This window comes from Alligator mississippiensis, chromosome 4 (assembly GCF_030867095.1).
Source record: "Alligator mississippiensis isolate rAllMis1 chromosome 4, rAllMis1, whole genome shotgun sequence".
NCBI classification, from domain to species: Eukaryota; Metazoa; Chordata; order Crocodylia; family Alligatoridae; genus Alligator; species Alligator mississippiensis.
In genome coordinates, this window is record NC_081827.1 from 2,690,838 (window position 1) to 2,700,806 (window position 9,969).

Genomic DNA, 9,969 nt, shown 5'->3' on the forward strand with positions numbered 1-9,969 from the left:
TGGTGCAGAGCAGCCGGACATCTGGCCCCGCTCGCTGCCCCGTCGGGGTCCGGAGGCTGCAGGGAGCCGGGGCGCAGCCCCACTTTGTGGCCCATCCCATTTGGGGTGCTCAGCACGCTCTTGCAGGATCGGGCCCCTCTCAACCCGCTGTCCCCAGGGCCCGGTCAGCGGGAACGAGCGTCCCGTTGAGGGTGGGACGTGCAGGACGGATCCTATGCTCACGGTCTCCCTTTTCTCCCTTTTAGCCTTGTCCCCCAAAGTGTCCATATGGCGACACATCGCCATGGTTTTGGGGTTCCTCTTCCTGATCCTGCTGGGTGTGCTGATCTTCACGGCTTACTGGGGTGAGTAGGGGCAGGGAGAGCCCGTGTTCATGGCCATGGGGTCATAGCACAGGGCAGGTCTCCCCCGAACTAGCTCCTGCTTGACGTAGAGCAGATCTACTACAAAACCAGCCCGCCTGGGCTTCATGACCCCCCAGGGATGGGTCTGCCCCATGCTCCTGGGATGTTGTCCCTGGGGTTCGTTAGAAGCCGGAGACCCGTAGGGCTTGGAGACCATCTAGGCTACCATCCCCAGCCGGGCTGCCCATACCTCTGGACTGAGCTATGCCAAAGGGATGGGAAACCAGGGGAGGGAAAGGAGCGGAGCATCCCAGCAACCTCCCTCGGGCTGCGGGACAGATCCCGTGCGGCTGCAGCAAGAAGTGGGATCACATTTGAATGGCAGCCAGCGCTGTCATCGCTGTGCAACGTGGGGCTAGAGAGAAGGACGGCAGAAGGACACGATGCAAATGCTGGGTCACCTCTGATCCGGCATACCTCTGATCCGGCACACCTCTGCTCCAGGCCGGGGTGTGAACGCGGCTCCTGAGTCTGCACCTGAGGGGGCTTTTGAAATCTCCCACCCACTCCCAGGCCTCCTGTTCCAGTGCCCCTGCAACAGCCTTGTGCTCAGAAAGCTTTGAAAGCATCCAACCTCAGTCTTCCTTGCTGCAAACTGGGCCAGTTACCTCTTGTCCTCCCCTCAGGGAGCAGGGGCAATGATTGATCAACACCCTCCTTACAATAGGTTCAGATCAATGTTGCATTGGGAGCAGGAAAGGACTTCCCTCTTGCTCAGACTGGTCTGGACTGGTGGGTTTTGCCTCTGACCATCCACGAACCCCCTGGCAATAGTCTGCTACACACAGGAGGACTATTATCAAGTTGCCCCTTCAACTTCTCTGTTCCTGACTATTCAAACCCAGGCATCCTTTCAGCTCCCCAATGCCTGCCGGGGTGACCACGCAGCGTTCGTGCTGTGCAAACTTCTTGTCACCCTGGTGCATCTCCTCCAGGCTCTCTCTGGGGGTCCGCAGCTCCTGGAAGGGTAAGGGGCTCTGTTCAACCAGGACCGGCTACTTCAGCTGAGACCGCACCAGAGCTGAGCTGAGCTATGTCCGCCAATGCCTTCCATGTGCCACTCGCGCTCATCCAGCCCAGAGGACACCTGCCTGGTTTGGAGCATCCAGCGACACCCATTCAACGTGTGCTCTGCTATCTATCACCTCCGGTGCCCTCCCTACAGCTCTGCTGCCCCGCTATGTGCTTGTCTAGACGCCTCCTTCCCCAGGGCCTATTTCCCAAGTGTCTCCAGTTCCATTTCCTGACTCCACACCGAATCCCCGAGATCATCCCAAACTCCCATTTTTGCTCTCCACCATGATCCTACCTCTTTCTGCCACCTTGAGAAGCCAGTTCCTTATTCCAGCATCCAGCTCACTGTTGAAAACTGAGAATAGTGCCAAACTCAGGGCACATCTCTGCCACATGCATGTGAAAAGTGCACCCGTTTCAAGATTGCTCACTACAGGCTGGGCACATCTACACATGTGCATTTACTGTGCAATAACTGAAATCACGGTGCAGTACGGGCACACGTCTGCACGTGCATGCCCATACTGCGCAGTAAATATGGTGACGTATGCTGACGTGAGTGTAAATGTGATATCTGCATCAGGGCCCTGAGGTGTGTGGGGAAGCAAGTGACCTGGGGGAAGCAGAAGCAGGAGAGGGCAGCAGCCTTCTCATTCTTCCTGAGAAAGCATGGCAATCGGCTACACAAAGGCATGGCGCCTGGGGAAAAAAGCAGGAGGAACTGGAAGCCCTTGCATAGTCCCGGGGCTATGGCAGGATTGCAATAACAGTGACGTGGTGGGAGGTCGCAACTGGAGCACGGTCACGGGTGGGTCCAAACTGTTCAGGAAGGACAGGCAGGGGAGAGGAGGAGGAGGAGGAGTTGCACTCTATGTAAAAGAGCTGTATGACTGCACTGGTCTCAATGGGGGCACATGACAGAAGGAGCAATGGGCTCAAGTTGCAGCAAGGGAAGTTGGGGTTAGATGTTAGGAAAAACGTTCTCACGAGCAGGGTGATGAAGCACTGGACCAGGTTATGCAGAGTTTGTGGAGTCTCCATCCTTGCAGGTTTTGAAGACCCGGCTGGACCAAGCCTTGGTTGGGATGATGTGGTTGGGGCTGGTCCTGCTTGGAGCATGGGGATGGACGAGATGCGACCTCCTGAGGTCCCTGCCAACCCTTTATAAATCTATGGTTTTGAGGCCAATTCCAGCCCTTCTGCGAGCAAGGCCTCTGGGTGACGGCAGGTCTGGGAAACACCTGCCCAGCCCCAGCGAGGCATAGCTTTGGCCTCTGGCCTCCGGGCTGGCGGTGGCCTTAGCCTTGCTGGGCCCCTCCTCAGCAAGGTGCGGAGCCAAGCAGGTCCTGATGCTCCTTCACTGCATGCCCTAAATGTCTGCGGTGGTTTCTGCGTGGCCGAGCACGGGAGCACCCCCCCACGCCACCACCGCCTGGGATTGCGGGTCTGGGGCAAGCCCCATCTCAGACCCGTCCTGCAAGGAACCAGGGCAGAAGGACGGTGCCGAGGCCCATGAGGGCCACAGGGCAAAGCCGGAGGGACCCAGAGGAGGGTCAGGTTGGGTGCTCCCCTGCTCACAGCCTGGTCCCCGGCGCGGAGGCGTCCCTCCCTGCTTGAAGCTGGTGGCTGAGTTGTCTCGTGCCTTTGAAGTGTACAGGTTGTCTGAGGAGTCCGAAAAAAGCCTGGAAGCCGTTGACCTGGAGAACATCCACCTCGTGGACATGTTGCAGCAGCTGGTAAGCGGACTAGGTAAGGGAGCCTGGCCGGAGCACGGGGGAGAAGGGGCAGTCTCCATCCCTCCATCTCCTCCTGCAGCCACCCTCTCTCCTCTCACTGTATCTGTCTCTCTGGATGCCCATCCACCCATCCCTCAAGCCTTAGCTCTTCCCTATCTCTTCCTGTGACTCTCAGTCTCAGAAGAGGGGCTAGGCTTGTCCTCACCCCCCGACCCATCTCCATCACTGTGTGGAGAAGACGGGGTACCCCATGCTGGGCTCCCTACCAGCAGCTTGGGTGGCTCAAGGCAGCCCAGGGTAGCAGCAGCCTTTTGGGGCTCCTCGGGGTGGCAGGAATTTCCCATCCGGCCTCCGGCCCGGCGGTGAGGAGCTGCAGTACCCACCTCCCCTTGCCTGCAAGGAGGGACCTGGCCCGGCTGTTTCTTGCAGGGTACAAATGCAGCACGTGCGAGCTCGCCTGGAACCAGTGGTCCAGGCACTGCTACTTCCAGTCCGAAAAACAGATGACGTGGCAGCAGGGTTTGAAGTTCTGCCTCAAAAAGGATGCCAGCCTGCTGAAGGTGTCCAAGATGCAGGAGCTGGTAGGGTCCCCTCCCATCCCTTGCACCTCCCTGGACGGCAGAGCTCAGCTCCCTTCTGGCCCCCAGCCTGTCTCTCCCCAGCTGTTGGACGAGGGCTTGGAGGGGGTCTCGGTCACAGCTGGCCTCCACCTTCGTGGTTACTGTGATCTGCAGGGACTTGGAGGGGGCAGCTGTCCTGGCCACGACTATGTGGAGGAGGAAATCCTCTGTGCTACCTGGTGGGGCGATGCCGTAGAGCAGTGATTCTCAACCGGGCAGGGGCGGATCTAGGATTCAGGGAAACACTATGATGGTGAAGTTGGTTCAGATGGTTTTATTGTACTTGGCAGGGCAGATCCCCTTCTTCTCAGTCTTAAATGACTTGATATAGCTAAAGGGTGAAGGCCTGCCCCTTGCACTGTGGGCAGGCAAACCCCTGCGAGAGTCTACCAGAGCCTCCCAAATGCCTACAGAATTGGTGGTGATGGGGGATTGCTCTTGGCCTTTCCCTCAAACTCACTCCTTCGGCCTTTTGGCTCAGGGCAGGTGAGACTAGGCGGCATCTGAATCATAAGGCCTCTGGGCATGGGGTCTGCATGTAAAGGATGCTTGCCATGGATTTGGGTGTATCTGAAATCCAAGACTGATGAGTCTGGGAGGGAGGATGCTTGCTGGTGGCGGTGCCGCATAGACCAGAACGACTGAGCTCCGCTCAGTGGATGGAGTTCGGACCTGATCTGGCTAATTTGGCCCAAGACATGATATATATATACATATACGTCCATATATATATATACACATATATATGTGTGTATGTGTATGTATATGTATATATGTATGTATATGTGTGTATATATATACATATACACATGCACATATTTATATACACACACACATACGCATGTGTGTGTGTATTTCATGTCTTGGGCCAAATTAGCTAGGTTTTATTTATATATATATATATATATACACACACACACACACACACACACACACACACATATATACATACGTGTGTGTGTGTGTGTGTGTTTGTGTGTGTGTGTGTGTGTGTGTGTGCCCAACCTGGGGGCTTGTGGCAGGCACCCACACTCCCAGCTCTCCCTGATGCTGGGGGCGGTGGGGCAGCCGGGGAGGGAGGCAGGGGAAATCCCAGGTCTCACCCCGATCCTGGACTTTTTGTGGCAGCAATTTGTGCAAAGAATGCTTACCGCCACCTCTAAAGTTTACGCTGGGGAGCGTGTCTTCGCGAACTACTGGATCGGCTTGATGTATCACCAGGACGTCAAGGGCTGGGTGTGGACCGACGGCACCACCTTCTCCTCCAACATGTACGTCTCTGATGGCTCTGCACACTCACCCCCTGTCCTGGCTCCGCTCCTACCCAGGGTCTCTGCCTCCGGGAACGGAGCCAGCATCGAGCGCTTTCCAGCGTGAATGGCAGGACGTGCCCTTTCGTATGGAGAACTCCCATTTTTGTCTATGCAGCCCAGAAACTAGATAGCTCCTCTTGGCAGCAAAATGCCAAGGCTGTGCCAGCCTCTCTCTCTGCGGGCAGAGCACACTGCAGCCTGTCACCGTGTACAAGCTCCTTATGGCAGCAATGCCTGTCTTCCATGGGCACAGCTACATCCAGGCCAGGTGGGGAGGGAGGGTGCAATCATTTAGCACGGCAGAAAGTCAGGACAGACAGGCTCTGACCCCCCCATGTCAGGTACCATGTTCCTAGCAGAGCAGGTGATGCCTGCTAGCTTTGCCCAGCACCCGCCCCGAGTGCCCCGGCAGCGAGGGGCAGCTCCCACGGGGCTCCCAGCCCATCCCTGTTCATCCAAGCCTGGTGTGAGCAAGCTGGGAGTGAACAGGGCATCAATGCCCCAGGCTGCGACTGCCCCCACCTGCCCCCCAAGCTGGTGACAAGACAGGCTCTGTGTCTTGCAGTTTCAAGCTCCAGGCCACCGAGGGCTGCGTGTACTTCAAGAAGGACACGATCAACGTGCAGAGCTGCACCAGGTGGAACTATGTCATCTGCAAGAAGGCATCCAGGTTCGGGCTGGACTGAGCCAGGCTGGGTCCAGCCTCTCCAGACACCCCCAGCCTGGTGGGGTACGGCGCTGGGACCTGCCCAGAACGACAGGGGAGCCCCCCTGCCCTCCACTGCAGCGCCTGTGTGGCCCAGGTCCTGCCAGGCCCATTGTTTCGGGTCAGCGTGTGGAGCTATGAATAAAGCACTGGTTATCAAAGCCCCAATGTGCCTCGTGGTGGGTGGCACAGGTGGGCTGCATGGTGGGCACAGGGCTTCTCAATGCCACCAACGGGCACGGCCGACAGCATGAAGCCCCCAACCTCACCCACAACCACCTTGGGGGTGCTGCTGAGGGCCGTGGCAGGCAGGGCTGGCACCCCAGAGCCTCAGGCAAGGGGGCAGGGGGCAGCAGGGGAAGGGAAGGTTGCAGGGGGGTCTGGGCATTGGCAGGGACCCACACTGGACAGTCCAGCGCAGCCCTTCACAGGCTGAAAGCAGAGATACCGTCTGGCCTCTGCACCACCGGGAAAGGACTTTAAGTCACTTTATCCCTCTGCAGGTGGGTTCCTCGCCCAAGAACCAGCTCCTTTTAGGCTGGTCAGTCCTAAATTAGCCCCCCCGAAGGGTTTCCTGCCAGACTACCTTATTTCTCCACGTATAACACGCACCTTTCTCCCCCAAATGGAAATTTTGTGGGTATGAAAGTAGGAAACTGATTCCGATTAGTTGGGTTAAAAGGAAAAACCTTGATATCTACCCCCCCACACTTCACTGTGTTTTCCCAAAGCAAGGTGCAAGTCTCGTATGGGGGCGTGTGGTGCATGAAGACATACGGTATGGCCTGGAGCCCCCTGTATCGGCTTGGGATGGTCGTTTCAGTGGCATGTGGGTGTTTTCCAGCCCTGCTCCGGTTGTGCTTGGCATCGGCAGACACACTGCAGCAGCGTGCACCAGGCTTTTCTGTACCCGGGACCCAGGGCATCTTGCCGAAGGCTTCTTTTCCCTGCAGCGGCACCGCTTGCAAAGGTGGCAGGCTAAGGGGGGCTGCGCTGGGGCCACAGAATCGCTCGGAGCAGGATCTAGGTCAGCAGCTGCAAGTGGTTCTGCTTTTCGATATACCCCTCTCCAACTCCGTCTCCGACTCCTGCCCCGGTGCCTGGAGAACCCTTCTCAGACAGGCCCATCCTTGGCTTGAGGTCTGCTTGGTCCTACAGCCCCTGAAGAGCTGGACTGCGTTGATCCTCCTAGTGCAGGATCCCTCAAGCCACCAATTACCGTATTCTCTCTCACACAACGCACACCTTGCACGTCCCCCTCCAAAAACAATAAGTAAACCCAGCTGATGGAAATGGGGGTGCACATTATATGCAAGAAATACTGATCCCCATGGCTAGGCCTTATTGTGCCAATGGCCAGGGTTGGTCCACAGGCTGCATCCAGCACACCGAGCTGGCAGCAAGCCCTGAAGCAGGAGTAACCGCGACTCGGTGACTTCCCCAAAGTGAAATCTTTTTTCCTTTGTGCTTGCTGTTCCAAAACAGGGTGTACTATATTCTAGGGTGTGTTATATACAAGGAAATACAGCACTTGGTCACTGGCTGCTCCTCAGAAAACAGGGGGCTCTGAAAAGAGCCATGCCCTGCAAGAGCCCCGGTTTGAAAACATCATCTCCCCAGAAAAGTCTCTGTTACATGCCTCTATAGCTACCATTAACATCTCAGGAGCTAAAGCAGGCATCGAGGCACTACAACCAACAAGTCCTCTCCCCAGCAAATGTCCCTCCACTCTTGACCCCCCCCAGTTTTAGAAGGGGGCTTCATTAGCAGACACGCTGCATTTGTAGTGCTGGACGAGCGGCGCAGCCTCCTGCGCCCCACTCTTCCCCTGATATAACTCCATCCTTCATTTCATTCATTGCCAAAAAAGTTGGGGTTGTGGCAGTCACGGGGTTCAATCAGTGCCCTCGATCGGTGGCACGGTGAGGCTGGGGGCAGTTTGCCCTGTAGGAAGAGCAGCCAGGTACAGACACTTGAGTGTGATCCTCACTGGGACATTATGGGGCATTATCGAGCTATCCGAATAGACAATGGGGGCTGATTTGGGGCAGGCTATGCCTAGCCCCACCGATTACTCCTTTCTAGGACGCCCTGTCCATCATCTCTCCAAGGACACGGGCGAGGCTCCCTGTCTCTGGTCATTCGGGACTGGCCTTGTCCAGGAGAGCGCAGCGAGGGCAGGAGCTCCTGTGTGTCCAGCCGTGAGCGTGTGGGCAGACTGCTCCAGGATGCCGGAGGGGAGCGGCACAGATGAAGAGGAGGAAACCGCTTGGGATGTTGGCACGAACGGCGCTTTTGAACGAGTTAAGACTTGTGTGTCATTCCCCGCGGATGTCAGTACAGGGCGTCAGATACCAACTTACCCCCTAGATCGTCTTTCCTAACAATTACAGCAGGACGCGCATGTGAACACCCCCTCCCTCCCCCCGGGGGGTCTTCCCTGGGCACGTCACGGGCACCCCAAATCCTTGTCCCTTGCACCCGCCTATGTTCGGCCGGCCTGGTCTCTCTCCATCAGTACGCGATCCCAAAGACCCTGTCCCGATCCCAAAGACGAGCCGCGTGAATCCCCCCCTCCAGTTCCTTTCCCTCCCCATCCCATGTTACAAACATATGTTTTTTGTCTTTCATTAACTCTAGCTGCTATGATAACTGCTCTAGCATAAGAGCAGCGAGTGGGTGCGTGTTTGCTGCTGCCCGGTTGGTGGCGAGCTCATCTGGCTTTCCCCCCCCCCTTTTTTTGGACTACATTTCCCAGCATGCCTGTTTTACCAGTGGGGGCTCCCATCAAAACCCTCCTGTTCACTGCCCAGGTGCACCCTCAGTCTGTCTGTGTAGTGCCACGTCCAGCTTTTGGAGGTGTGTTGTGACTTGTTTTATCAATATTTTCGCAATGTTTTTTCAAAATGTGGCTTGCTGTTCGGCTTGGTCCTCCTCCCACCCGCCTAGAGCTATAATAATTATCTCTCTCACCCACGTGTGTGTATGTGCGTGTGTGTGTGTGTGTGTGTGCACGCACACGTGGGGGGGGCATTCACATGTGGGTGATGGTGTGTAATGCCCCCCTCCCCTAAACCACTCACAGTCTGGAAGCAGCAAACCCCCCAGCCCAGTCCGGATTTCTTCCTACTCAAAACTTTTGCTGCTTTAGGGAAAACAGGCTGTGCTTCTGTAATAAAATCATTTTGCACAAGCAGGGAGGTAGGTCTCGATTATTGCACCATTCCCGGCCATTGAGCAGCCCTCCCAAAATGCAGTGGTCTTATTCACCCCATCACCATCTTTTGTGTTGTTAACTGGGTGCTGTAGGTGGGTCGCCACGTTCTTTCGGTGGCGATGCAGGTTGGTTTCAATACCTAATGATTTGCTTTAATTAATTTGTTGCAGCTCGCATGGGCAGTGGCAGCCATGGACCTGTTCCCGGAGCGAGTGCTCATAAGTTTGGGGCAGTATGAGCGGTGCCGCGGCGTGGCGGGGTCTGTTTCGGTGCCTGCCGGCATGTTGTACGCTGCATGGTGGGGTTGGGGATGCGTACTTCCCTCCTTTTGCAGGGAAGCCAACCATTGCTTTTTTCTTTGTTTATCAGCCACCGAGACCTGTGGCCGCTGGGAACGGCGCCCCGCTCACACTTCAGCAGAGATTTTCACAGCAAGCGGAGACGGTCCTGTGAAACCTCGCTCGAGGTTTTGGCAGAGTCCTCAGCAGCCAGAGCACGAAGCGAAGCTGCCTGGCGGGACCCCGGCGTGAGGACCGTGCCATCCTCGAGGAAGTGCGAGACACCGTGCAGGATTTCAAAGACGCGGTCGAGAAGCCCAGCGCTGACTTCCATAGTTCAAATGATTTTTTTTGCAGAAATACGTAAAAAATGAACAGGTATGACACCCGAAAGGGAAACGTCGGTCTGCTCGTCTTGCCTCTGTGCAAGATGAGCCTGTTCCCCCTAACTCTGTGGGGTCACAGCAGGGCTGTACGAGTGCCAGCAGGGCCAGGGCCAGGGCTCTCCCCTCTCTGGGGTCCTAAATCTGAGGGCTCGGGGACCTCAGGACAAGGGCATCTCCCATTGGGGTCCCTGGCTCTGCTCCACCGGTGCCCAGCTTGGGGGGGCCATGTGCAATGAGTTGTCGGGTCTCAGCGTACCTGGCGGCAGCAGTGACCCCTTCGGGGAATAAACGGTAT

General features: G+C 56.6%; 1 protein-coding gene across 1 annotated transcript; it reads left to right on the forward strand.

Moving 5' to 3' along the window:
* Positions 1 to 249: 249 nt before the first annotated feature.
* Positions 250 to 5,909, forward strand: LOC132249803 (oxidized low-density lipoprotein receptor 1-like). Its single transcript, XM_059725476.1, has 5 exons — positions 250 to 344; positions 3,069 to 3,167; positions 3,584 to 3,735; positions 4,903 to 5,045; positions 5,653 to 5,909. Exons 1-5 carry the CDS (start codon positions 284 to 286, stop codon positions 5,771 to 5,773), a joined length of 576 nt encoding a protein of 191 aa, XP_059581459.1. The 5' UTR covers positions 250 to 283; the 3' UTR covers positions 5,774 to 5,909.
* The last annotated feature ends 4,060 nt before the right edge of the window (positions 5,910 to 9,969 follow it).